At 50.2% G+C, this 27,098-nt stretch overlaps 3 protein-coding genes across 3 annotated transcripts; all 3 read left to right on the top strand.

The window, feature by feature from the left end:
• Nucleotides 1-549: 549 nt before the first annotated feature.
• Nucleotides 550-4,922, top strand: LOC131588698 (collagen alpha-1(XVIII) chain-like). The gene is made up of 16 exons (XM_058857621.1): nt 550-780; nt 986-1,105; nt 1,182-1,235; nt 1,420-1,446; nt 1,717-1,818; nt 2,002-2,046; nt 2,216-2,296; nt 2,400-2,556; nt 2,718-2,836; nt 2,921-3,055; nt 3,184-3,246; nt 3,373-3,441; nt 3,626-3,697; nt 3,856-4,050; nt 4,250-4,362; nt 4,495-4,922. The coding sequence occupies exons 2-16, from the start codon at nt 1,016-1,018 to the stop codon at nt 4,706-4,708; spliced, it is 1,536 nt and encodes a 511-aa protein (XP_058713604.1). The 5' UTR covers nt 550-780; nt 986-1,015; the 3' UTR covers nt 4,709-4,922.
• Nucleotides 4,923-5,676: 754 nt separating this feature from the next.
• TOP2A (DNA topoisomerase II alpha) lies at nt 5,677-23,776 on the top strand. Its single transcript, XM_058857686.1, has 35 exons — nt 5,677-5,822; nt 6,173-6,316; nt 6,492-6,582; nt 7,002-7,065; nt 7,524-7,669; nt 8,286-8,383; nt 8,686-8,898; nt 9,105-9,278; nt 9,462-9,563; nt 10,012-10,149; nt 10,261-10,399; nt 10,681-10,838; nt 11,226-11,351; nt 11,794-11,904; nt 11,996-12,101; nt 12,484-12,593; nt 13,321-13,413; nt 13,881-13,995; nt 14,300-14,421; nt 14,981-15,129; nt 15,437-15,668; nt 15,796-15,930; nt 16,026-16,226; nt 16,782-16,977; nt 18,230-18,321; nt 18,503-18,646; nt 18,768-18,851; nt 18,954-19,151; nt 20,076-20,181; nt 20,461-20,601; nt 21,034-21,178; nt 21,311-21,372; nt 21,484-21,603; nt 22,584-22,777; nt 23,232-23,776. Exons 1-35 carry the CDS (start codon nt 5,790-5,792, stop codon nt 23,358-23,360), a joined length of 4,611 nt encoding a protein of 1,536 aa, XP_058713669.1. The 5' UTR covers nt 5,677-5,789; the 3' UTR covers nt 23,361-23,776.
• Nucleotides 23,777-25,254: 1,478 nt separating this feature from the next.
• Nucleotides 25,255-27,069, top strand: GJD3 (gap junction protein delta 3). Its single transcript, XM_058857685.1, has 2 exons — nt 25,255-25,370; nt 25,676-27,069. Exon 2 carries the CDS (start codon nt 25,683-25,685, stop codon nt 26,400-26,402), a length of 720 nt encoding a protein of 239 aa, XP_058713668.1. The 5' UTR covers nt 25,255-25,370; nt 25,676-25,682; the 3' UTR covers nt 26,403-27,069.
• The last annotated feature ends 29 nt before the right edge of the window (nt 27,070-27,098 follow it).

Raw genomic sequence — 27,098 nt, 5'->3', positions numbered from 1 at the left:
TTGAATTTCCCCGACAGGGAGAGAAAGGTGACCGAGGATTCCCTGGAGAGAGAGGCAAGCCCGGATTCTTAGGGGAGAGAGGGAAGTCCGGCAGCCCAGGACAGCCAGGTCACCAGGGTCCCCGGGGCCCTCCGGGTCCTCCGGGACCTCCGGGACCACCGGGACCCCCGGGCACCTGGGGAGCCCGGGGCCCACCCGCGCCTGCTGCACTCCTGGAGAGATCAGAGAACGAGGTGAGCACCGGAGCAGGGAAAAGGGCAGGTGATGGCGGTGCTGGCCGCAGGGTCCGTCCCCGGCGGGACTGGCGGGGATGGGGAGGACTGGGACATGTGGCTGTGTGGGAGGGCAGGGGGAGCAGGGGATGGTACACGGCAGCTCATTGCTCCTTCTCCTCTCTCCCTGTAACCTGACAAGCAGCTGGGAGTCTCCAGCCCTGCGGGAAACCCAGGACCCCCAGGTCCCCCCGGGCTGCCCGGCATGCCCGGACCCCCCGGCTACCCAGGCCATGATGGCCCCCAGGGGGCCCCTGGGCGGGAGGGAAAGCCAGGACCCCCAGGCCCTCCAGGAGCCTTGGGGCCACCTGGTTTCCCTGGGGCTGAAGGACTTCCAGGGTCTCCAGGCTCAGCTGGACCAGAAGGACCCCCAGGGGCACCCGGACTCCCAGGGCCTCAGGGTCCCCCTGGGGTTCCTGGGCACGAAGGACCCCCTGGTCCCCCAGGATCTGCATCACTCCCTGGAAAACCAGGGCTCCGGGGGGAGCCAGGATTCCCAGGACCAAAGGTAAGGGGGTCCCAGCCCACCCTGTCCATGCCCTGGGGTGGGGTGGGCTACCTGAGCTCACCAGCCCCTTGCCCTGCCCTGGGGGAGCAGCCCCATTACCAAACCCTCAGAGGGCTCCAGAACTGCCCCAATCCTGCCACTGTGGGGGCTGGGGGAACACAGGGGCTCAACTCCACACTCACCACCCTGTGCCATCTGCCCTCAGGGTGACAAGGGCGAGTACGGGCTGCCAGGCATGCCAGGGAGCCCTGGCCGGACCGGAGAGCCGGGATCCCCAGGCATGCCCGGTCCCATGGGCCCACCAGGACCACCAGGGGACTACAGGGTGAGTAGGGGGTCCTGGGCTATGGGTCCTAGGGAGGGGGCACCCCAGTGTCACCCGACACATCCTCTCTTTGCAGTGCGACTCACGCCACGCTGGACACCGAGGATTGGCCGGGCTGCCGGGCCCCAAGGTGAGCCAGGCAGTGGCACCATGGGCAGGGGTCCTGGAGCAGGGGCACTGGCCATGGCACCCTGCCCAAACAGCTCCATGGCGGGTGGTACCCTGGTTGTGAGGCACAGCACTGCCTGGGGGGGTTGGGAGGCCTGGGGACCCCCAGAGCTGGGCACTGACAGGATCTCTCACTTCCCTTCCAGGGAGAAAAGGGTGACCCTGGAGAGCCGGTTTGTAGCCATGAGCAGCAGCGTGGGGGAAGCTGGCTGGGGGGGTCCCATCCCCACACCTGAGTGTGCACCCCTGAGCCCTCCATGCTGCCTTTGCTCCCCCTTCACCTCCCCCCAGGGCATGGGGCACAGGGTGGGGAATGAGGGACACCACGGCACGTGGAGAGGCACATGTGTACACATCTGTGCCACCCATAAACATCCCCAGCACACCCCAGCACCCAGACACAGCACAGGCTCTAATCCTACCTCTCTCTGTGGCTCACCCAGGGGTGCTGCTATGGGGATCACAGGTGCAAACCAGGCCACCTCCCCTTCCCCAGCACTGGCAGCCAGCCCGGCTCCTGGGGGTCCATCAACAGGTACCAGACGGTGAGTAGCCAGGGGAAGGGGTGCCTGGGGACCTCAGCCCTGCCTTGGGGACATGGTTCACCCCATCAGCAACACCACAGGACCCATAGTCCCCGATGGGATGGATGAAGGGGAAGGAGAGAATGGAGAATGGAGAGAGGGAGGATGGAGATCAGTCTCAGTCTTCTTCCTCTCCCTTTGCAGGATAGCAAAGAGGAACCAGAGATCTATGGAGCGATCATCCCCCATGTGAGAGTCCCTCCCTGGCCGGTGTCTGTGGTGCCCCAGCCAGGGACATTCAGCCCTGGGAGGGGATAGGAGTGGGAAGCATGGGAGACATCAGCTGGGTGTCATAGCTGCCCCCCTAAAAGGCAGCACCAAAATAGCCCAGTCCAATCTCCACACTGCTCTACTGCAGGGTCTTCAAGGTCCCCCCGGGAACCCCGGCCCTCCTGGGCCCCCCGGCCCCCCTGGCCCACCAGGTCTCCTCTACTTCAACGTAAGGCCCAGCACTGGTGTGCACACGCCAGTGCCAGAGCACACACACGTGTGAGCGTGCACAGCACCAGGGCCCCCCCAAACCTGCCTGTCTTTGGTTCCAGAGGGTGCACCCTGTGCATGCCCAGCCACCCTGCAAGCAGCCGGTAAGCCACGGCCTCACTGTCCCCAAGAGTGTCCCCGTCCCCCTCCCTGTGCCCAGCAGCAGACACAGGCTCCGCTTCCCCTCACAGGCATCTGCAGACCGCAGCTGGCCATCAGGTGAGGGCATTTCCCAGGTGTTTTGGGGGCTCCAGCCACCTTGGGGACACCTTTCCTGAAGTCTTGCCTCCCCTCCTTGGGCGCTGGGACCGTGGCAGCACGGGTCCCTGGCACCACTGCTGGCTCTCCCACCCACTCCCACTGCATCCCTGTGGGACCAGTTCCCATGGGAGCACCCAGGACCGATGCTGGGACACCTTGTGACCCCCCACCATCTCTGGGCTCTCCAGATGCTGGTGTCCCTCAGACAGAGCCATCGGACTCCCGTGCTGATCTCCGGGTGAGTCCAGGCTGTGGCCCCGGGCAAACCCCCCCAGCTGCCCCATACCACAGAGCAGGACCCTCACCCTCTGCACTCCCCCAGCGCCAGACGTGGGTTTTCAAGTCCAAGGAGCTGATGGTGAAGGCGAGCAGTGCTGTGCCCGAGGGGAGCCTGGTCTATGTGCGGGAAGGGAGCAACGCCTTCCTCCGGACCCCCACTGGCTGGAGCCGCCTCCTGGTACCGTGTGGGGTCCCTCACAGGGCTGGGGGGCCAGGATCCAGAGCTGGATTTGGCACTAGGACAGCAGATCCCCAGGAAGGAGAGGATTCTCCCTAACCTTTCCCTCTACTCATGTCATTGAGCAGCTGGAGGATCCAAAGTCCTTCTTGGCTGGTGATGACCCTTCTGCCTCCACCCCACAGTACCAGGTGAGGGGTGTAGGAACTGCAGGGTCCACTCATGTCCCTGTAAGAGGACAGAACCCTCCTCTGCATGATGGATGGGACAGACCACACAGGACTGTTCTCTCCCTCTTCTTCCACCTCTCCATCCAGGAGGCAAAGAGGGTGCAGCCAAGAGGCCCCAACACACTGTCACCAATGCAGTCTCCAACAGACTCACTGGTGAGCCCTGCTGAGGGTCTGGCCATGCTGGGAGGGATGTGCCATAGGAATGGGCTGGATGTCAGCAGGGCAGTGCCAGCTTGGCATGAGCAGAGCCTGGGGTCATGTTGGTCAGGGGTGGGTGCCCCCCACACATGGCACATGGATGGGTGTCCCCAGACTGACCTGAGCTGTGTTTTTGCAGATCCAGAAGGAGGAGGAGGAACAAGGGCTGCCCCAGATTCTGCCAACCACCATTGCCCCACGGATCCCATCTGTAAGGAATGCCTGGCCCCAGGGTGGGGATGAGTGGCCTGTCATGGCAAAGGGGGGAGAGGTGCCCAGGGGACCCCCAATCCTGGCCAGCACTGCCAGGGACTTGCACCCTCCTGGAAAGGGGGAGCAGAGAGCTCAATTCCTCCCTGCCATCCCCAGCTCCGCCTGGCTGCCCTCAACGTGCCCCTGCCCGGTGACATGAGCGGGATCCGGGGCGCTGACCTGCAGTGCTACCGGCAGTCACAGGAGGCCGGGCTCTACGGCACCTTCCGGGCCTTCCTGTCAGCCCCCAGCCAGCAGCTGGTGTCCATCGTCAAGCGGACAGACAGGACCCTCCCCATCATTAACTTGAAGGCAGGTACCCCGCCCCTGTCCCCAGGGTGGCACAGCCTCAGTGGGTGAGGGACCCCCACCCACACCTGCTCTGGGGCTGCTGCACCTGGGCCATGCTCAGGGCTTTTGGGGAGCTGACAGAACCCAGAGGATGTTATTGCCCTCACATGGTGGGGACAAGGGCATTCCCCTGGCTCAGCACCATGGCTCGTGCCCACAGGGGCAGCTGCTGGCCAAGTCCTGGGGCTCCCTCTTTGGGGGTCAGGCTGGTGCCACCCTGCAGGGTCCCATCTACTCCTTCAACGGGCGCGACATCCTGACAGATCCGCTCTGGTGAGTCTGGACACGGTCCTGAACGGCTGCTCCTGTGTGGGAGCTGGAGAGGGGGGTCTGTGCTGGGTCCCTCCCAGGAGCAAAGAGCAGCGGTGCCCCAGGGTGCCCCTCTCACCCTGTCCCCACCCACAGGCCCCGCCGGCTGGCCTGGCACGGCTCCACTCCACGGGGTGGCCATGCCCGCCGCTGGGATTGCCAGGGCTGGCGCAGCAGCTCTGGCACAGCCGAGGGCATGGCCACTGCTCTGGGCGAGGGCCGGCTGCTGGCTGGGCACCGGCACAACTGCTCCACACCGCTGGCCGTGCTCTGCGTCGAGGTGGCTTTTCCTTACCGGCACATGTGGTGACAACGGTGACACCCAACCATGTGCTCCAGGCATTCCTCCAGCCCTGTGTGGCTGCAGAATGTCCTTGGGAGCACCATGGGTGGTGTCTGAGCTGTGCTGGAGCACTGAGGGGACATCGGATCCACAGCCAGGCTGTGCCATCCCACGGATCCCTGTGCCATGGGGCAAAGCTAGGCTGTGCCTGCAGCCTCCCACCCCCACTGGAGCCAACAGTGTCACCACGCAGAAATAAAGATAAAAAAATGTTGTTTTTTATTACGCCATGCTTTGTTTTTGGGGGGACATGGCCAGATGCAGCAAAAGGCTGAGGGGATACACCTGGGAATGGGAAAAGGGAACAGGAACAGGGAATGGGCTCCTGTCCCCTTGGCATTTGCAATAACTGGGAGGGGAGACCCTGGCATCAGTCCCCATGTCTGTGTTTTGATCCCAGAAGTGTTCCAATATATCCCAGCGGGTTGCCAGGTCTTGCTGAGTGTATTCTTGTGGGCTCCCGAGGCCTTCCCAGTGTACCCCAGTGGGTGTCCAAGGTCTGGCCAGAGTATCCCAATGATTCCCAGTGTATCCCAGTGTGTGTCCAAGGTCTGTCCAGTGTCCCTGTGGGTCCCTGGGGGCTGCCCAGTGTGTAGCCGTACCCCAGTGGATCCACAGGGTCCGTGCAGTGTATTTCAGTGTGTGCCATGGGCTTTCCAGTATTTCCCAGTACATCCCAGTGCATCCCAGTGCATCCCAGTACATCCCAGTGCATCCCAGTACATCCCAGTGCATCCCAGTGCATCCCAGTGCATCCCGCCACCAAAGACAAACGGCGAGTCTCGGCGCCCTCCCTCCGCTCCTCTATTGGTCAATCCTGCTGCCCATCTCGCCGCTCTCCCTCTCGATTGGCCGGTTTGAACGCACGGTGCGGCCTCTGATTGGTCGGAGGGCAGGCCGAACGCTGGCCGTGTGCCCGCCCCAGCACTGCGATTGGCTGCGCGTTTCGGCGGGACGAGCGGAGGTTTGAAGGGGACGTTGCACCGCCATCACCGCCTCAGCCGCTATCGCCTCTATCACCGCCTCAGCCGCTATCGCCACCATCACCATGGAGCTCTCGCAGGCCCCGTCTCCTCTCCGGGTGCGTCCTGCGACCGCTGCCCCCGGCCCTGCGTGGCTTCGTGATCCCCCGCCACACCGTCCCCTCGGGGTCTCGGGCCCGCCTCAGCCTCCTCCGGACACCCGCAAGTTCTCCCCGGGCCCCCTCAGGGTCTCCCCGGGTCCTTCGCAGCCCTTCTTGGGCTTCCTTCAGGGTCTCCCCGCGCCCCTCTCTCGAGTCTTTCCCCAGCCCTTCCCTGTCCTCAGATTCCCCGCTTCTCTGCGATTCCGCTTCTCTTTGTCCTCCCAGCCCCGCTCCTATTCCGCTCCCCGGCCTGGCCCCCTCGTGTTCCCCTTGTTCACCCCCTCACCGCCGCTGCCTTCCCCCAACAGCCCGCGAACGAGAACATCCGTGTGAACAAGCCCGATGGCCCCAAGAAGCTGACGGTGGAGCACATCTACCAGAAGAAGACGCAGCTGGAGCACATCCTGCTCCGGCCAGACACCTACATCGGCTCTGTGGAGCTCGTCACCCAGGTAGGAGCAGGGGGGAGTGGAGCTGAGCCCCTCAGGGCAGGCTAGAAGTCATTAGCAGCTGTTTACAAAACATGAAACATCTGCTTATCAGTCACAAAACACTTGCTTTACAAACGAATGGCACAGAAGAGGAGCTGTACCTGGGCACTTACAAATTCTTTCTTTTTTATTCCAGCAAATGTGGGTTTATGATGAAGGTGTTGGCCTCAACTGCAGAGATGTGACCTTTGTGCCTGGCTTGTACAAAATCTTTGATGAGATTCTGGGTAAGCTGACAGATCCGTTGAGTCAGTGAGTGATAGGTTATTAACGGGGGTTGAATGGAAGAACTAAACATAAATGATCTAGAATTTATTAGCACTACTTAACAGCAAGCTATTCATGGGAAACAAACAAAAAGAAAAAATTCAAAAATCCAATTACAAACCTGATTTCATTCTGCCCAAAATTCTCCCTTTTACGTTAATGGTTGCACTGGAGGAATTCACAGGTCATTTCCAACCTTCGTAATTCCATGATAACTTGTTGTGCTCCTCTTTGAATTTGCAAAATATTTTCATGCTGAGATGATTATTAGTAACACTGTTGTGAGTTTTTGCTCTCATTCTACTGGAACACTTCACAGTTCATAGTTTTCCCTTGATTTGGAGCATAATAAAAAAACAATATTCTCTTTTCTTTCTAGTCAATGCTGCAGACAACAAGCAGAGGGATAAAAACATGTCGTGCATTAAAGTCACAATTGATGTGTAAGTTTGGTTTCACTGTGGTTTGTTGGCTTCAGCTGTTCTGCAAAGCTGAGGTGGCACTGCAGGGCTCTGCCGTGGGGCTGATCCAGGATAGCCCAAATTTAAGTCACCAGTTGTGAAAGCCTTTCTCTCTGCTTAGTCCCCTGATCTCTTACTGAGGGCTGACTGGGGAAGCGGCTGCTCTTTTGTTGATGTTGTTTTCCACCTCTTCCTCTCCCTTTTCATCCTGCTTGAGCAGAGGGTTGGAGGGTTTTGTCTGTGGGTCCATTTCAGAGCCGGCATGTGCAGATCTGGGCATTTCAGTGTTGCCTGTCCCCCCTCTGCTGGCAGCAGCTGCACTTGCTGAGCACAGATCTGTTCCTGGTTGAAATGGTGCCTTTCCCCAGAGCCTTTCAGTGACTCCTTTCACAGCTCAGCCATTTGCAGCTTTAAAAACAGACTTTTCTTTCCCTTCCCAGAGAGAATAACACAATCAGCGTGTGGAACAACGGGAAAGGTATCCCAGTTGTTGAACACAAAGTGGAGAAGGTCTATGTGCCTGCTCTGATCTTTGGACAGCTGCTGACATCCAGCAACTACGATGACAATGAGAAGAAAGTCACAGGTGGGGAAGGCTCAGATATGCACTAATATCTCTGAGCAGCTCTGAGTGTGTGATCTGAACTAGAAAGGGCAGGAAGGGGGTCCTTGATGCAGCGTGAAAACTGAAAGAGGGGAAATTTAGGTGAGATATAAGGAAGAAATTCCTCTCTTTGAGGGTGGTGAGGCCCTGGCACAGGTTATCCAGAAAAGCTGTGGCTGCCCCATCCCTGGGAGCGTCCAAGGCCAGGCTGGACAGGGCTTGAAGCAACCTGGGCGAATGAAAGGTGCCCTGCCTACAGCAGATAGTGGGATTGGATGGGCTTTAAGGTCCCTTCCAGCCCAAACCATTCTGTGATTCTATGAAAATTACATTCTGAATCTATCAGAGAAGTCTCTGTGCTCTGTTTAATTGCAGTAACAGTGCAAACGTGGAAACAGGGAAAATTGTCTTTGAGTATTCTCTTAAACCCTAATTAAATCAAAGTTTGTAGTTGCTTACTGAGCTTGTAGAATATTGTTGCTTGTTGGCAGTTGGCCTTGGATTGGGCTGACACTGACAAACTCCAGTTAGTCTTGGATTCTTTTAGATGGTTTTGGACAAAGATAATAACACAAGTCTGTGTTCCTTCTAATTCCAGGGGGGAGAAATGGTTATGGAGCCAAACTGTGCAACATATTCAGCACAAAATTTACTGTGGAAACTGGATGTCGTGAATACAAAAAGTTATTCAAGCAGGTAGGAGTGCTTTTCTTCCCAGGGAGTTTATACCTGAGGTTTTCAAATGAGACCCTCAGGTTTTGTTTCAAAACTCTATGCTTACCTTGCAGTCAGTTCATTGTGATTAGAGTAAATTTAACCCACAAAATGTAATTCAAAGGAATAATGAAATTAGCAGACAGCATCAGAATCTGTTTTTTAACCAGAATTTTTGTTTAATTTTTAGGCATCTAAAACATAAACCATCTTACTGCATTTAAAAACTAAAGTAGTTATTTGTGTGTGTTTGACTTGCAACTCACCAAAGCTCCTTTCCTCAGACCTGGACAGACAATATGGGAAAGGCTGGAGAAATGAAGCTGAAATACTTTGATGGAGATGATTACACCTGTGTTACTTTCCAACCTGATCTGTCCAAGTTCAAAATGACCATTCTGGATAAGGACATTGTAGCACTGATGTCTCGAAGAGCATATGATATTGCTGGGTCCACAAAGGATGTCAAGGTTTTCCTGAATGGACAGAGGCTTCCTGTAAGTGAGCATTGAAAAGAAACACAAATATCTACTTTTTTTTGTGCCGTTTAACCAGTGAGATCTGTTGAGGCCATTCCTGTCATCACAAACAGAACAAAGGAACATGTGCAGGAGGGATTTCTGCACCTGCTTTGCAGGAGGATGTGAATTAAGTATTTATAGGAGCTGTTATCAACCAGTTGTTTGCTCTCATCTGCGTGCAGGTGAAAGGATTCCGCAGCTATGTGGACCTCTATCTGAAGGATAAGGTCGATGAAACTGGGAATGCACTTAAAGTTATCCATGAAGAAGTCAATTCCCGATGGGAAGTGTGCTTAACTTTGAGTGAAAAAGGCTTCCAGCAAGTCAGCTTTGTTAACAGCATTGCCACCACAAAGGTAACTCCTTAGTGTGTTTAGTTGAGCTAGTGCCATATTCTTCAACATTAATACTCTTGGCTCTTTGTAAATGTACATATGTTAGTGAAAAATAATGTTGCAAAGAATGTGCTTAAAGTTTTACATGGATGTTTATAGTTTTGTGGGTTTTAGTGGCTTCAGTCCTTGTCCCATTCTCCTCAGGGTGGCAGACACGTCGATTATGTGGCTGACCAGCTCGTGACCAAACTCATTGATGTTGTGAAAAAGAAGAACAAAAATGGAGTTGGAGTGAAGCCTTTCCAGGTACAATGCCAGAATTTTCTGTGTGGGAAACACAACTTGAGCATTACTGCAAATTGTGACTTCAGCTTAATGCGTACTTGCATTAATTAATAACACATTTCCATTGTACAGATAATATATATAAGATTGCTAATTATAGAAGTCTCATATTCTCCAGTTTAAGCTAATTTACTTTTCTTTGCTTGAACAATGCGTTTTGTAGTCACTTTAAGTCAGTGTAGATACACTGAACCTCAGTATCTGTTAGATAACACCTACTGAGGTGGAGAGCTGCCAATTCCTTGACATCCCAAATCATCTAACACTGTTCATGAGTGTTCATTAGCTGTTCAAAATTAACTAAATAAATAACTATAGGAAAATTCCAAACACTACAGTGTTCCCTCACTGTGATTGACAAGTGAGCTGAGCCTGTGCAGTGTGTGATCCTTGTTTTATTTAACTACAGGTGAAGAATCACATGTGGATTTTTGTGAATGCCTTAATTGAAAACCCAACCTTTGACTCTCAGACTAAGGAGAACATGACTCTGCAGGCAAAGAACTTCGGCTCTACCTGTAAACTGAGTGAAAAATTCATTAAGGGTGTAAGTCCTGATGTACACAGACGGTCAAGATGTCTGTAAAAAATACATAACAAAAGTTTCTGTCATTGTTGAGACTTTTCCCAACGTTTTGGATTGGGTTTTGTGTTGCAGGCAGTTGGCTGTGGCATTGTTGAAAGTATCCTAAATTGGGTAAAATTTAAAGCCCAGAACCAACTGAATAAGAAATGTTCAGCTGTGAAACACTCCAAGATTAAGGGTGTTCCTAAACTGGATGATGCCAACGATGCTGGTAAGTCTTTGACATCCTTTTTAACCAATTCATTCAAAAACAGTTAAAACTTGTTTGTTAAACAAAAGATTTGTCTTCTAATGAAGAGTGAGAAGAGAAAACCTGTCATTATAGTTTTACTGCCATTTTACAGTCCCATTTACTATGATTATTCCCATTTACTGTGTGCAGTGCCAAAAAAACTGTGTTAAAAGATTATTTATACTTGCTCAGTTGTGAATGTGCAGCCTTGGATTTCATTTCTTGAGTTGAAAACCGACTCGATTTTCTTCTTTTTTTAGGCAGCAAGAATTCTCTAGATTGTACACTGATCCTGACTGAGGGAGACTCAGCCAAAACTCTAGCTGTCTCTGGTCTGGGAGTGGTTGGTAGAGACAAATATGGAGTATTTCCTCTTCGTGGGAAAATACTCAATGTCAGGGAAGCTTCTCATAAGCAGGTTGGTTGGAAAATGGTTACAGTTACGTGTTGGAAGGTGTGGTGTGATTTGTGCAATGAGTCAGTGCAGCTGCACCTGGAGCACTGGAACTCCAAGGAGCAGTGTCTTAAACACCTGAGTCTTCCCTCACCTTGAGCCTGCCTCACTGGTTAAGTAGGAATATTGATTAAGTCCTGCTCAGCGATTTGCCTGAGGGGATAATGTTTGTGTTGTGGATTGGAAAATGTTTGGAATTATCTAGAGTAGTTTAACCATTAGAAATTACAAGTTTCTAAACAGCAGCAGGACAGAGCTCAGCCAGTGATTCACTTATGGATAACTTTGTAATTTTTTGAGCTACATTTCGAATCTGAAAGACAAAGTTTTATTCTGTGTGATCTCTTTCAGATTATGGAAAATGCCGAAATCAACAATATCATCAAGATTGTGGGTTTGCAATATAAAAAGAACTATGAAGATCAAGAATCTTTAAAAAGTCTTCGCTATGGAAAGATTATGATCATGACAGATCAGGTTAGGTTCATTAAAATTGAAAGTTGGGAGAGGATAACAATTAGCACTTACATAAAGAGATAGGAAGAAAATATTTCTCTAACTGCTGCTATTGTTGTACCCAGTTCTCTGTGTTTCTTTTCCCCATTTTACATTTTTGTGGGTCATAATGTCTTTTCAGCCATAAAAAAAGTAAAATGGTGAGTTACCTCAAACACTAAAAACTGTCTTTCCAGTCTGCTGATTCAAAGTCTTGACCAGTCCTTGACACCTTTTTTCATCAAGAATCTACCTTTTCTATTTCTCTTAATTTTCAGCAATTAAGACATGGCCACCTTTTTAGAGGTGAAAGTTAATAGGGTCAGGTAGCTGGAATTACAGAGTCATTTACTATTAAGCCAACAGTTGTCATTCCCATCATTCCATGATAAAATATGGTTTGTTTTTTGCTTTTATAATTCAGGATCAGGATGGATCACACATCAAAGGTTTGCTGATTAACTTCATCCATCACAACTGGCCATCACTTCTAAGACACAATTTTTTGGAGGAATTCATTACTCCCATCATAAAGGTGAGGGCTGGGGGAGGATGAGGTGAATGACTGAGGATCCATTGTCAAAAAACGCCTTTCATTTCACAGTTAAAATGTTTGTCCATTGTAGGCCTCTAAAAACAAAGAAGAAATTGCATTCTACAGCATTCCTGAGTTTGAAGAATGGAAAACCAATACACAGAACTACAACTCATGGAAAATCAAGTACTACAAAGGTTTGTAAAAACTTAATATGGTGAAACTGATCCAAGTCAGAGCATTGATGATTTCAATGCAGTCAATCCTGCTTTGCAGAAAGGATTTGGACTGGGTGTCCTCTGAGTCTTTTCCCTCTCATGATATTGCAGTTAGATTTTAGATACCTAGAGGAATTACAGACAAAATCCAAAACTACTACATGCCACCACTCACTTAATTGTAATTATTATGACTTTTGTGATGCATCTCATTTTGAAGTAACTTAAGTTTTCAGGAAGTCATCTTCAGACTATATGTTCATATGACGCATCACAAAAACTAGGCATGGCAAAATATTTCTTTGAATTGGAACTTAATTTAGGCAAAAAGTCATTAGGATTAACTCTCCTGTCTCTGCAGGTTTGGGTACCAGCACGTCAAAGGAGGCCAAAGAATACTTTGCAGATATGGCAAGACACCGAATTGGCTTCAAATATTCTGGGCCTGAAGATGATGCTGCGATCACCCTGGTAACTAACACTTGATTTAATTGCTGACTTACTACCTTTGGTATTTCACCTTGTAGAGTGCTCTGTATTTTCTCTTAAAATGCTCTTTGAGGCCTTTTGGCTGGAGACAGTCTCTGTGTTACCAAGGCTACAGCTTTAGTTGAACCAGGAGCAGCGAATCTGCCCCTCAACCTCAGGGCAAGAGTACCCTTTTAATGATGGGCTTTAAATATAGCTCAGAACAAACTAATCACTGCAAACCAATTGACATTTTCAGACACAATAGTAAATATTCCTTGAATATTTTTCTGCGTATTCTGCTGCGGTTTTCTCCGAGTCGGATCTCCCCTTCCTCCCCCAGAGCAAATTGGATTAAAACAGTCCTCGTTTCTGTGAACTTCACCTTAGATGGTCTTTGATTCTTAAATATTCAGAGTTGTTAGGCAATGCCAAAAAAAAATTTTTTTTCCCAAAATATTAATTTTCCTTCAAATCTGCTTTACGCTTCTGCTATTATATTAAAATTCTATAAATTTAAACCTAACTACTCTGTCTTCTACAGAGTGGTGGAAATTATGCTCTTAATATGTTTAGCTACAGAAACCTTTTATTGCATTTCTTGGGCTCTTAAATCAGCCTGTTTAGCATGTTCTCTTGGGTAAGCTCTTCCTTTTTCTCAAGTGATCCAATAGTGCACAACCACAGAATGTTCTGGAACTGAGTTTACTTTTCATTTTGTAACATCCAGGCCTTTAGCAAGAAGAAGATAGAAGAGCGAAAGGAGTGGCTGACTAATTTCATGGAGCATAGAAGACAACGGAAGCTGCACGGTCTGCCAGAGGTAAAAGGTTTATGTTTATAAAGAAACTGGTTTCCAGTCTCTGCCTGGGGCTGTTCTCAGCTTCATCCCAGCACGCCAGAGCTGCACACAGCTCAGTCAGTGAGTCAGGTCCGGATTATGGGACGTTGAAAATGTGTCAGGATTTTGCAGAGCAGCTTCTCTCATCTTATCAGTGTAGCCTCATTGTCAATTATCCAACTGTCAATTTCATTTTTAACTCTCATCTTTCAAGTTACTGTTATCAATAGGAAAATGATAACTCAAGCAGAGGCAAATGAAGTCTTTATTTCCCCCAAAATGAGGGAAATTATACATCCTGGGAAGTGTTTCCCTTTGCCACGCAAAGAGTGTCAGCACTCGAGCTGTGTTTAGCTGGTCTTACAAGGAGTTCCTATTTCAGTGAAGCTAGCCAAGAAACTGATTAAGCCCAGTTAAAATTAAGGCAATCTTCTCTCTGTTTTTCTTAGGAATACCTGTATGGGAAAGACACCGATTACCTGACATACAATGACTTCATCAACAAGGAGTTAGTGCTGTTCTCAAACTCAGATAATGAGAGATCAATCCCATCATTGGTTGATGGTAAGTGATTTCTAAGTTGTGATTCTGCATGGTGTATCCTCAGAACTGAGGAAATGGGTGTTTGATGTCACATCAGAGCCAAGGAACCTGCTGAGGTTTCAGGGTCAGTATCCTGAAGTCTTCTTTTCTGCTGTCTAAGGTTTTTTCATCTTTGGATGAAATGTCTTGTCCATTTTGTAGTGTATTATTGCCAGTACCTACAGAATCCTTAGGTGTATAAGTAGTTCCTGTATCTCTAGAGAGCAGAAGCCAAGTCCATCACATCCCATGTTCTTACCACGAGGTCTTTTCTTTTTTCATACAGGTTTGAAGCCAGGTCAGAGGAAAGTTTTGTTCACCTGTTTCAAACGAAACGATAAGCGGGAGGTGAAGGTTGCTCAGCTGGCTGGTTCTGTCGCTGAGATGTCCTCATACCATCACGGTGAGGTAAGAACCTGCCTGGGTGTGCAAAATGCTTTAAAGGAAAGGCAAAAAGCCCTTCTGTTGGTGTGAGTTATGATGCCTCTAAAGCAGAATTACATTTGAGTGTGTACACCAAAGGGAAGTGGCTGTTTAGCTGTTTCCACAATTCTACAGTATTAATTTAATCTGACATTGGTCACTCTGCCTGTCTGGACTTCATGGGAGCATAGTTCATTCAAAAAGTGTAACGAGGAAACCCTACATAATTTGTGATGGAGTTAGGCAGGTGTTAATAACCTTTCTGCCTGGGTCAGGACAAGTTAACACCACCATAAGGTTCTCTGTGGAGACTGACAGAATCTTTCACTGGAGGTTTCACAGCAGGTAAAGAGCAATAGACAGAGACATGGGTCACTAGAACATTTCAGATAGTCTTGTGACACATTTACCTTGAGTTTCCTCCAGTGTTTCATCATTTGAGTTTATACTCTGTATCAATTAAGTTCTTGGTGTGAATGTTGCCTTACTTTGTCCATCCCCTGAACCATTCTGCCTGTTCAGCTTTGCACCTCCTTCATTGCAGGCTGCACTGATGATGACCATCATTAACTTGGCTCAGAACTTTGTGGGCAGCAACAACCTCAACTTGCTCCAGCCCATCGGTCAGTTTGGCACAAGGCTGCACGGAGGGAAAGACTCTGCCAGCCCTCGATACATCTTCACCATGCTCAGGTCAGCATTCCAGAGTTCTTACTGTCTTAAAGGCATCCATTTTACAGCAACTAGAAAGAAAAACAAATTGGATTTTTCTCTTTAAAATTTCAGGCTATACTTGCATGCTCAGAGTAGCAACAATTGAAGTGAGATTCAGGTGTTAGATTCCATTATGGAAACGTGACTTTCAGCACAGAGAATATGGAAATGGAAGCAGAACCAATGGAAGAAATTTGGGTGGGATAATAAAAATTGAGGTTTCTTTTTGCATGGCAGTCATGTTCTGTCACAAGAATTTGAGCTTAAATTTCCTTCTCCATTCCAGTCCCCTGGCACGCTTGGTGTTCCCACCGATGGATGACAACGTCCTGAGGTTCCTCTATGATGACAACCAGCGTGTGGAGCCAGAGTGGTACATGCCCATCATCCCAATGGTGCTGGTCAATGGGGCTGAAGGGATTGGTACTGGCTGGGCCTGTAAGATCCCCAACTTTGATATCAGGGAAGTTGTGAACAATATCCGCCGGCTGATGGATGGAGAAGAGCCACTGCCAATGGTAAATAATATAATTCAAAAACAAATGTCTTGGTTGTTAGTTTATTGAGCTCATATTGAGCATTTTATGGGTGTGCTTAAAAAAGAGGCATCCACACAAAGCTGAATTCAGTGTTTTTTCTCCTCAGCTTCCCAGTTACAAGAATTTCAAAGGCACCATAGATGAGCTGGGGCCTAATCAGTATGTGATAAGTGGTGAAGTGTCCATCCTTGATTCCACAACCATTGAGATCACAGAGCTGCCTGTCAGAACATGGACACAGGTAATAAACAGGGAATCTGCTCTGGGAATGTAGTTTGCTCTTTAAAGCAAAAAGCGTGTAGTGGGTTTTGGGTCTGACTTTGTTTCTTCCCTCAGACATATAAAGAGCAGGTGTTGGAGCCGATGTTGAATGGGACTGAGAAGACCCCCCCTCTAATCACAGACTACAAAGAATATCACACAGACACCACGGTGAGGTTCGTGGTGAAGATGACTGAAGATAAACTAGCAGAAGCCAAAGCTATGGGGCTGCATAAGGTCTTCAAACTCCAAACAAGTTTAACATGCAACTCCATGGTACGTGACAGATTTTGCTGAAGGAATTTCTTGGTTTAACTCAGACTCTGTGGACAGCTGCAGTCGTTGCGTGAAACAAAAATCCTCTTTGGCAGTAACCTATTCACTTTGATTTTTCTGCTGTTACTGGTTTTAAATCAGCTTTCAAAGGTCAAGAGCCTGGCTTAGGAGTGGGCCCGGAGTGGATGGTTTGCCTGAAGGAGGCAAAATGATCTGAAATCACAGTTTGCAGAGCTCTTTGAGCCAGCAGCAGGGGCACTGAACGTCTGGCTCCTGACAATGTGTGAAGCTTTGATGCAAGATGTTTGTCCTGCACAGAGCTCTAAGATTCAAGTAACCTTAACTTTACTGTGCCTATTCAGGAACACCGAAATTATAAAATCGTCTCTGCTGTTGTGCTCACAAACTGAAGTAGTTTCTAGAACAACACTGAGATTTGATAATTTGTTGGTTAATAGTTTGGTGGTACAATCACACCTGTGTTACAGGTAACTTTCAGTGGGTTTGGAATCAGTTTTATCATCATAACACCGGTGTTCTTTTATTTTCCTCCAGGTTCTTTTTGACCATGTTGGCTTTCTCAAGAAATACGACTCTCCCCAGGATATTCTTAAGGAGTTCTTTGAACTCCGGCTCCGATATTACAGTTTGAGGAAGGAATGGCTTATTGGGATGCTGGGTGCTGAGTCTGCAAAGCTGAGCAACCAGGCTCGCTTCATCCTGGAGAAAATAGATGGCAAAATTGTGATTGGTATGTTGTTCTTGGTGACTGGGATTGTAACTGGGAGAACTGGGTGATCTCTTGAGCTCTGTCAGCACCCCCTCAGCCCCAGGCTGGCTTTTACAAACCACACCAGGGCTTATCTCTGTTCCAGTGACATCTAAGAGGAAAATGCTTTGCAGAGTATCCTTGGTCTGTGTATTATACACATAATCATGACAGTGGGATACTTATGCAGCTTTCCTGCTCTGTGTTTGAGAATTTTTGAGAGAATCTTTTAATAGTTTAGCAATAATTCTCATTTATTTCTGACTTGGTAGGACTAAGACTTAATTAATTGTGGGTTTAGAAAGGGGCAGTGTTTGCTGTTAATGCATTCTTAAGAATCTGTATCTCTCTCCATTATCATTGTGAACCTCTGCAAAAATATTCCAAATCACGTTCTCAGTGGACTGGGGGTTCAAACTTCGATGATACTCAAGCAGCAGCATCTGAGAATCATGAGCTAGAAAAAGAAGCAGATCTTTGTTCCCAACATACACATTTTTCAATCAACTTTTCCCCCTCGGTGTAAAAGCTGGGCTGTGTTCCGCTGCCTTCACGGAGGATGCGGCCAGACAACGTGTCATAAGATGCTTTGTGGTTTGTGTCTGAAGGCAGCCCAGTAATCCCAGAAGCCCGAGTCTGTCTGCCTGAACTCAGGAAGAGAAATAATTCCCCTGAAATGCATTTTCTTGGGTTTTTGTAATAAGTAGTTCCAAGGCTGCCAGAGCTGGTTTCACTTGTATTTGTGTCTCATGGTTGATGGCTTCTGATACCTTAAAAAGGAGCAAATTCCAGCTGAAGCATTTCCGGTGGTTGAGCACTTAGAGCATAAATTTCCCAGATGATGTCTAATGAGGTGCAAGCTATACCAAGCTATGAAGGGTTTCTTTCTCCACCTGCCTGTCATGATGAAACCTGTTTTATACCATCATACCTTTTTTCCCCCAAGTTCAAAGACTACTTAAAGCAGGGGAAATGCATGTATGAAAACAAAGAAAAATATTAACATTGTTTTGGCTGGTACAGGAGCAATGCTTTCCCAACAAATCACTTGCTAAAATAGGAGCTTTTTAGGCTCTTCCCCGTGTCCCAGCTGTGATGTGGAAAGGCTGGTTTGGAGCTCTGTAGGATGCTGAGCAGCCACAACCACAGGATCCAAACTGTAACGCTCATCTGCTGCTCCTAACAGTGATTGGTAGTGGGCACTAAGTGACAATCCTGAACTGTCTTTTTGCAGAAAACAAACCCAAGAAAGAGCTGATTCAAGTTCTTATCCAGAGAGGGTACGAGTCTGATCCAGTGAAGGCTTGGAAGGAGGCTCAAAACAAGGTAATGCTTCAGTCATCCTCTGAATATGCCCAAACTGGCCCCAAGCTCTGAGGCTTCATAATCCTTAGAGAGGCCCAACTTGCTTTTCAATTAACAGGATTCAAAAGCTTCTGTGTTTGATCAGTAGCCCTACCCATGTGTGTCAGGGTTTTTGTTGACTATGTTTCAAATCCACATTTAGGATGAGGAGGAGGAAAACGAGGAAGAGAGTGACAAAGAATCAGCTGCAGCCTCTGGCCCAGACTTCAACTACCTGCTGAACATGCCCCTGTGGTATCTGACCAAGGAGAAGAAAGATGAGCTCTGCAAGCAGAGGGATAACAAAGTTTGTGCCTTCCTTTCCTTATAAAAGCATTAAATTTATATATATTATGTCTTATGTAGCTTATTTTTGGCTGGTGGGTTGAAATGTGTTACTAATGATTATCATCTGTGATTCCCTTTAGGAAAAGGAGCTGGAAAACCTTAAGCGCAAGAGTCCCTCTGACCTGTGGAAGGAAGACCTTGCTGCCTTCATTGAAGAACTCGATGTATGTCGATGCTCAGTGCAGACAATCAACTGCCCCTTCTTATCCACCAGCCCTTTATTGACTTTTATACCTTTTTGTGTTATTTTATGCTCCCCTCTGCAGGTAGTGGAGGCCAAGCAAGCACAGGATGAGAGTGAAGGGATTGTTGGCAAACCTTTGAAGGTGAAAGGAGGGAAAGCAAAGGTGAAGAAAGCCCAGCTGGCAGAAGTAATGCCATCCCCTCATGGCATCAGGGTTGTTCCTCAGATCACTGCTGAGATGAAGGCAGAGGCAGAGAAGAAAACTAAAAAGAAAGTAAAGGTAAAAAGGAATATTCCAAATACTCAATCTTCCTTTACATCCTCTTCAATACAGGCCTAAAGAAATGTGAGTCCTTGTTAGCTGGACTTGTCCTGTTGAAGCAATTGTTCAGGGAGAGGGACAGGACCTCAGGATTTGGGAAACACTGGGAATAGGGGGTGTCTCAGTCTGAAGGAGAACAGACTCACATATCAGGAGATGGCTTAGAGGGAAATTTTTGGCACATTGCAGTGCCAGGGGTGGGCTGGTAGCTCAGAAAAGGGGGCGGATGCAAGTAAGGTTGTTCCAGGTGTCTTGGGAATTTGATAAACCCTCTAGCAGGCAGGAAGCACAGCCAGCACATTCCCTTCTCCAGAACAGCCTTTACATTCCCAGCAAAGCTTTCACCCACTTAATGCCATCATTGTTCTCCATATCAAGGAGATAAAAAAGATTGAACTCTTTTTATAGAACTAGTTGAAATTGTGCCATTCAGCCATTTCCAACAGAGAGATATAACCCATCCCCTCACCTGTTTGACCCTGGAAGCCATACAGGTCACTTTTTTCCTCCACATGATTCCACCCAACAGTTTTTCCAAATAACTCTTGCTTTTGTTTTTATCCCACCCTGTCCAGCCCTGCATCCCCATCCCCCCCAGAGCCAACACACAGCAGCAGGACCAGAGTGCCCAGGAGTGGGGCCAGAGTTCCTGTTTTTGTTCATGTTGGATTTACCTTTTAAGTCACCTGATTTGTGGGGCAGATCCTGTCTAATTTACAGATCCTGTCTGTAATCAATTCTACACACAGTTTATTTCACAGACTCAGATTTCTTGTATCACTAATTTTTACACGGCTAAAATAAGCAGCTCGCTCCTCCATTACCCCGTGTGCCTCTTCTCTGTGAGCTGACTCACTGTTTGGTATCTGCTTGCATCTGCAGAGTGAAAAAACTGAATTTGATGAGAATCAGGATGAAAACACATCCGGAGAGAAGGAGTCTGCAGGCCTGAAGCAGAGATTATTGCAGAGGCTGAAGACTGAGCAAGGTAAATGCTATTCCCTCCAAGGAGAAGAGGGAAAGGGTTGTCAGTTTGGTTATCTGTTCTCTTCCTGAAGGTGGTGAGAAACACCTAGGATCAGTAGTTTTGGAAAAAAATAGGTGGGAAAGTGCTCCTGGATAACAGTCAAGCAGGATAAATTTCTAATTCTCTTTATTTAAGCCAGAATCCTCTGAATTCAGTGCATTTCTAAGCTGAGCTTGAACTGCTGAGCCTGAACTACACATGGAAGTTTGCTGGTTCATCCTGCCTACCAATATTTTTCAGGAGCTAAGAGACAGGCCACTCTGCCTTTCAAGCCATTAAAGAAAACCAAGAAACGAAACCCTTGGTCTGACTCAGGGTCTGATTCAGAGTCTGATTTTGAAGCACTACCTCAAAGAGAGCGAGTGGTTCGCCAGGCAGCAGGTGAGTGAGGACATGGATGCAGGAGAGGGGTGGTCCTCCTCGTGGAGGAGAAAATGGAACAGACTATTTAGGGACCTCCCAGAGCCTCAGATCACATTTAGAAATCTTCTTTATTTTACTGTCTGAAACTATTAAATATTTTCTACCATTTGTGCACATTTTCAAGGAAAAGCAGAAATGGGCAAGTAGAGAAATATGGCTATTGGGTTTAATTACACAACTGTCTTGGCAAATTAAATGTGTTGTGGGTGAGGTTGGAAGACTCCTAATGACAGAACACACTTTGTCATTTGGAGTCTTCTCCCTGGCAGTCTCAGCATCTGCTTGTTTTTATTCAGATATTTTTTAATAACTGTAGCTAAAATATTGAAAAAGATATGGAGCTACATATTGCCAAATGTGTAAAATAACACATCTGTGTCCTTCCATCAGCCAAAGTCAAGCCCATAGTCCTTTCGGATTCGAATCACTCCAGCTCAGATGAGGCGTTTGAATTCCAGGGTGACAGTGAAAGCAACTCTGAATCGGACACAAACTCTAAGAAAAAGGCTCCTCCCAAGCCCAGACCTGCTCCCAAGTGAGTATTTTTCCATAATCACTGGAAATTAGTAGTGCTTAATGCTACACAAAAATTAAAAGGAATTTTTTTCTAATGCCCTTCTTTAGTGCGTCATAAAACAAATTAAGAACTTGGAGTTTTGTTTTCCAGGGAAACCACTGAGAAAGCAGCAAAAGCTCCCAAGCAAAAGGCAGTGCCAAGCGCTGACCCTGGTGAGTGTGAGACCTCTAAACCATGTGGGTTGCTCTATAATCCTTCAGCAGTGCAGAGGGGATAGCTTGGCTGTTTCAGGCTGACCTTCTGCTCTCCTTATCCCATTCCAGTCCAAGATGTCCCTGAGGACAAGGTGAGCCAGGCTCCCGCAGCTCCGTCCGTGCCAGTGCCGAGCACCAAGGCCGTGCCTAAAAAACCTGCAGCAGCCAAGAAGGCTGGAGCCATCAAGGGTAAGGGCAGCTCAGCAACATCAGTTCTAGAGAACAATTATAATTCCTGTGGGAAACAATCCCAGTGATTTCGCGTGGCGTTCCAGGGCCTGGGCAACTGGAGTTTGCATTTCAGCAAAGATCTGAGGTTTGTGGCAGAGGTTCTCTGGTTGTCAGGTTTGAGGTCTGTTTCCAAACATATCATGTTCTAGTTCATGTTGGACATGCTTGGAGGGAGGGAATTTTAGTTTGGGAACAGGAAAAGTGAATGCTTCCTACGGTGCTATGTAATACTTGGCAGGGATAATCCGAGTGGAATTTGTGTCTTGCAGTCAATGTCCTACTTCATGTCTTTTTCGGAAGCAAGGCAAGCTTGGAGCAGGCAAGCTTTTGGGGGCAGTTTGATCTGTTCAGTGCTGGATCCATCTCATCCATCTCCAGCATCTGACTCGGGGTTTTTTAAACTCAGCTGCCAGACTTTGACACTGTTTTGTATATTCCAAATGGAATCAATTCAGTGTTGATCCCAGCAGGAAAATAGTGTTACTTCCACTCTTAAATTGAGAAAGCATGTTATCACTCAGAAATGGCCTGAAATGAGCAGAACTGGAAGTTGTGCCTCAAGATGTTCTTTTAAAAAGTGAATATATAGGTAAGAAGGAATGAGTGTTTGGGAAATTCCTTCCTCCCTGTGCAAGAGTTTGAAGGTCTGAGATGGGTTACAGAGCCTTGAGAGATCAGGAGTTTTTCAATCTGAAATAGTCTGTAAATTGCTTTGGGGACGCTTTAATTTGATCCTCTAAGTGTGGCAGAACTGAGCAGACAAACAACCTCATTCCTCACCATCTGTGGAAGAGGGATCTTTCTGGAAAACCCAGCTTCAAACAGAGACGACCTGTGCACTGACCCAACAGCGCAGAGCCTGTTTCTGTTGGAAGTAATTCCCAAACTGGGAGCGAGAGAGGAACGAAACAGGGGTTTAACACTGTGTTCTGTTCCAGACAACCAGCTCTCCATCAGGGATATCCTGGCCAAGAAAAAGGCTGCACCCAAACCCAAGCCAGCGATGAAGGAGGAACCCCTGTGTGCCGAGGGTGACAATGCCAAGGGGAGGAAGGTAACGAAGAGACAGCCAATTTCTTCGGATTCCGATTCGGATTTTGGCTCCAAGGCTGCCAAATCTGTTGCATCAAAGGTTTGTGCAATGCTATCAGTGCTGAGGGAACCTAGGAGTGTGGGGTCGGTTCTGCCAGCAGGAAAAGCTGGTGGAGGTCAAACCTCCACCTGGATGGGGAAGAGGGGGGTTATAGAATCATGGAATATTCTGAGCTAGAAGGGACCCATGGGGATCATACAACTCCCATCCCTGCACAGGACACCCCAGCAATCCCACTGTGTGCTGAGAGCATTATCCAAACACTCCTGGAGCTCTGTCAGCCGTGGGGCTGTGCCCATTGCCTGGGGAGTGTGTTCAGTGCCTGAGCACCCTCTGGGATAAGAACCTTTCCCTCATAAGGGTCAGACAGCCTGGATCCTTGGTCTGCTCCCACCACCTCACCCACTGGCCCCATGGCACAGGAGGTGTGTGGTGCTCCTTGTGTTCCCTGTCAGTGCTCAGATCCATGATTCCTTTCCTTCTTTCCCTCCAGAAATCCAAGCTACAGGACAGCTGTGACTCTGGTGATGCAAGTCCTGTAGCTCAGCCCCGTGCCAGGCCTGGCCGCCTTAAAAAACCTGTCCAGTACCTGGAGGAGTCCTCTGAGGATGATATATTCTGAGTTTATAGGAAAATTTTAAACTCCAGATCCACAATAAGCCTTCAGCTGCGCTCCAGAGCTCCCACCAAAGACCACCTGAGCCTAGGAAATCTTCACTAAACGTGAGCCACTCCAGAAATGTTCATTACAGGTGAACACAGCTCCGTTTTTCTTAGTTTTAAAGGAGTTAGATTTGTTTAAACCAGGAACATTCCCTTTTTGGTGAACACTGGAGCCACATGCCCAGTAAGTGCTGCCACACTTTCCTCTTCCCCATTGTTCAACACTTTGTGGTCATTTTAGTGTTAAAGTTGACTTTAGAACATGTCAAATCTTTTAAAATTTATATATCTCTCTTGAAATATCTTGCAGTACTAAAATTTTTAATTCCACCACTCAACACAGGAATCATTTTTCCAGCACTATTCCTTCACTATGTAAATATTCTTTGTGTTTTTTTTCTTGTTGTCCTGAGTTTGTTCATTTAAATATTTGTCTAATAAAAGTGGTTTTACTTATTTTCTTCACTGAATTTGTGTGTTTTTAGGGAAATAACAACTGCAGAGTTTGTGCTAAGCCCCCCCCTCTGTCACAGCAAAGGGTTTGGCACAAGCTCTGGAGGGTGCTGGGCTGGTTGGCCACTTCCCCACTGGCTGTGGCCACTGTGGCTCCAGCTGAATTCTTGTGAACACCCCTGTGGTCCCCGGCACGGGGGGAGCTGCTTGCCCAGAGCAGTTGTGCTTGCCCAGAGCAGTTGTGCTTGCCCAGAGCAGTTGTGCTTGCCCAGAGCAGTTGTGCTCAGCCCATCCCTGGAAGTGTCCAAGGCCAGGTTGGAACAACCTGGTCTAGTGGAAGGAGTCCCTGCCTATGGAAGGGGATGGACTGGGATGAGCTCTAAGCTCCCTTCCCATCCAAACCATTCCATGATTCCATGAAACCCCAGGGCCCCCCGTGCTATCGGTGCTTTGCTGGAAGCCAGTCAAGTGTGGAAAGCACTGTCAGATTTTCCACTGGCTCTGGAGAGCGTCTCCAGCGCGTCCCCTCCGAGGGCTGGGCTATTTACGGCTCCTCTTGCTGCAGAACACGACCCATGACAGAGCCACGGGTGGGTTGTGGGGCTGCTCTCAGAACTCTGGATCTCCCTAATGTGGATGGAGAGCTTTGGGAACACAGAGTGGAGCACGGAGTCCACACCAGGAGTTTCCCATCCCAAAACCTTGGATGGGGTGCTGGGGATGTTGTTGGATGGGCGCTGGGCTCTGGGGCATCAGGCACTGACCCACACTGGGCATTGCACATCCCCAAGGGCTGAGGATGGAATAAGGGTGACCTGTGTCATCCAGGGCTCTGCTCCCATTTCTGGAAAGGGGATTTGATTGCTGTCAGCACTGGCCAGGGGCTGGCAGGAGCCCTGGCTGTGCCACACAGGATTTTGTAGGGGTTGTTCTACACATGCCAGAGCTGGGGACAACCTGGGAAGATCCATGGGAGCCCCAACAGCCCTGGCACTGTGTCCTGGGACAGAGAGGGCTGGTGCCAGCCGTGAGCATCCCCCAGGCACTGCAGGGCTGGAGCTGTGGCAGCATGTGTCAGGGGGGCGATGCCCTCTCATGGGTCAGGGGGCCGATGCCCTCTCATGGGTCAGGGGGGCGATGCCAGCAGAGGGGGGGCGCTTTTGGGGGCCGAGTGCTGTGGCCCGGGGACCCTGAGCCCCAGTGGGTTTGGGAAGGACAAAGTTTGGGGGCATTTCTGCCCTGGGGGTGGGCACCACCCCTCTCCCAACCTATGCCCTGGGCAGCTGCTGGCCCTGGGCAGGGCAGCTTTTGTCCTTGAGCCCCACCGGCAGTGCTGAGCCCTTCCGTCCCTCCCTCCAGGCGCCCCTGCGGGTGCTCTGTCCCTTTAAAAGGACTCCAGGCGTGGCCGTGGGACCATTATCCCGTTCCAGCTGGACAAAGAGACTGGACAGTCCGGGACAGCCCTGGCCGGCCGGAGCCAGCAGCGCTGGCACACCGTGGACCGCAGCGTCCGCAGGTACGGGGCTGTTGTGGGGGCCGAGCTGCGGAGGGGGACAAGGGATGGGGAATCTGCTGCTCCTGCCCCTGTTGGTGTCCTTGTACCCATCCCTGGGGAAGCGAGTCCTGGGCACAGCGGGTGCCTGGGGACACTCGTGACGGGGCTGAGCTGGACTGGCAGTGCCTGGCCACCCTCCCGTGAGCGGGGACTCCGTGGTGCATTTGGGAACGGCGGGAGGATGGAGAGCTGGAGGGGCCGTGCTGCCACCGGGCTCCGACCTGGCGGGCACTGCGTCCCCCCCAGCGCTGACCCCGCTCCCGCAGCGCGGCCATGGGCGAGTGGGGCTTCCTGAGCTCGCTGCTGGACGCCGTGCAGGAGCACTCGCCCATGGTGGGCCGCTTCTGGCTGGTGGTGATGCTCCTCTTCCGCATCCTGGTCCTGGCCACCGTGGGCAGCGACGTCTTCGAGGACGAGCAGGAGGAGTTCGTGTGTAACACTCAGCAGCCGGGCTGCAAACCCGTGTGCTACGACGCCGCCTTCCCCATCTCCCACTATCGCTTCCTCGTCTTCCACGTCGTTGTGCTCTCGGCGCCCGCCGCCCTCTTCGTCATCTTCGCCGTGCACCAGGCGGCCAAGCCGGGGCGCGGGGGGGCTCCCGGCCAGCGCGCCCGCCGCCTCCAGCCCTTCTACGTGGGCAGCGTGGTGGCTCGGATCGCCGCCGAGCTGGGCTTCCTGCTGGGCCAGGCGCTGCTCTACGGCTTCAGGGTGCAGCCGCTCTTCGTGTGCCGCCGCCGGCCCTGCCCGCACCGCGTCGACTGCTTCGTCTCCCGCCCCACCGAGAAAACCGTCTTCATCCACTTCTACTTCGTGGTGGGGCTGGTGTCGGCGCTGCTCAGCCTGGCCGAGCTCGCCCATCTCCTGCGCAAGGGGCCCCCGGCCCGGCCCGGCTGCTGCCACCGGCGCCAGGAGCGGGGCCCGGCGCCGGGACAGCCGGCGGGGGCTGCGGACGGGCCCTGCGGTCCCCACCCGCGGGGAGACCTCACCGTGTGACCGGGCCCCGGCTGCGACGAGCTGAGCCCGGTCTCAGGCCGGCGGTGACTGCGGATCTCCCTGCCCCGGAGGGGTCTCGGTCCTGGCCGTGCCCGGGAATCCGGGCCGGGCCGGGCTGGGCCGTGCCCCGCTGCCCCCGGTTCCTGCTTGGGCGGCGGATGGGCCTCACCCGGCAGCTGCTGGAAAAAAAATACGGACAAAAAGAAAACAAACAGGTCCCATCCCTGCCCAGCGGCAGGAACACCCCTGACCCCCCCAGCGCAGCACGGGAGGGCCAGGACTGCCCCCAGACCTTGTGCTGGGAGTGCCACAAACGCATCAGGGCTGGCCCCTGGCTTGAAGGGACACGACTGTGGCCTCAGGAGTGGGAAGCTCAGAGCTTTAGGGTGCTGGGGGACCCCAAAGGGTTCTCACCCAGCCTTTGGGGATGACCAGACAAGGAGAGCAATAGGGGCGGGGGGGGATCCTGGGCTACCCTCCTGCAGCTCTACACCCCCCCTCAACCAGGACTTGGGGTGCCACAGCCCGACCATTCTCCTCCCCCCCCCTGCACCCCCTCCTCCCCTGATACCCTCACAAGAATAACGAGCCGGGCACTAGAATAAATAAACTTTATTCTGGAGCCAGCCCCCCCCGTCCCCCCTCCCCGTTCTCCCCGTGCCGGCAGGGCCGGGCCCCCCATCCCCGCGAGGCCGG

The sequence above is a fragment of the Poecile atricapillus genome, chromosome 27 (genome assembly GCF_030490865.1).
Source record: "Poecile atricapillus isolate bPoeAtr1 chromosome 27, bPoeAtr1.hap1, whole genome shotgun sequence".
NCBI classification, from domain to species: Eukaryota; Metazoa; Chordata; class Aves; order Passeriformes; family Paridae; genus Poecile; species Poecile atricapillus.
Note: the sequence above shows the minus strand (reverse complement) of the source record. Positions and strands in the feature narration are given on the sequence as shown.

Excerpts from the sequence above, each read along its gene's own strand:
- LOC131588698 (XM_058857621.1), top strand. The coding sequence starts at position 1,016 with ATGCCAGGGAGCCCTGGCCGGACCGGAGAGCCGGGATCCCCAGGCATG. Across the intron at positions 3,698-3,855 it reads TTGCCCCACGGATCCCATCT|CTCCGCCTGGCTGCCCTCAA; the intron begins GTAAGGAATGCC and ends TGCCATCCCCAG. Across the intron at positions 4,051-4,249 it reads TCCCCATCATTAACTTGAAG|GGGCAGCTGCTGGCCAAGTC; the intron begins GCAGGTACCCCG and ends TCGTGCCCACAG.
- TOP2A (XM_058857686.1), top strand. The coding sequence starts at position 5,790 with ATGGAGCTCTCGCAGGCCCCGTCTCCTCTCCGG. Across the intron at positions 18,852-18,953 it reads CCTTCATTGAAGAACTCGAT|GTAGTGGAGGCCAAGCAAGC; the intron begins GTATGTCGATGC and ends TCCCCTCTGCAG. Across the intron at positions 22,778-23,231 it reads CCAAATCTGTTGCATCAAAG|AAATCCAAGCTACAGGACAG; the intron begins GTTTGTGCAATG and ends CTTTCCCTCCAG.
- GJD3 (XM_058857685.1), top strand. The coding sequence starts at position 25,683 with ATGGGCGAGTGGGGCTTCCTGAGCTCGCTGCTGGACGCCGTGCAGGAG.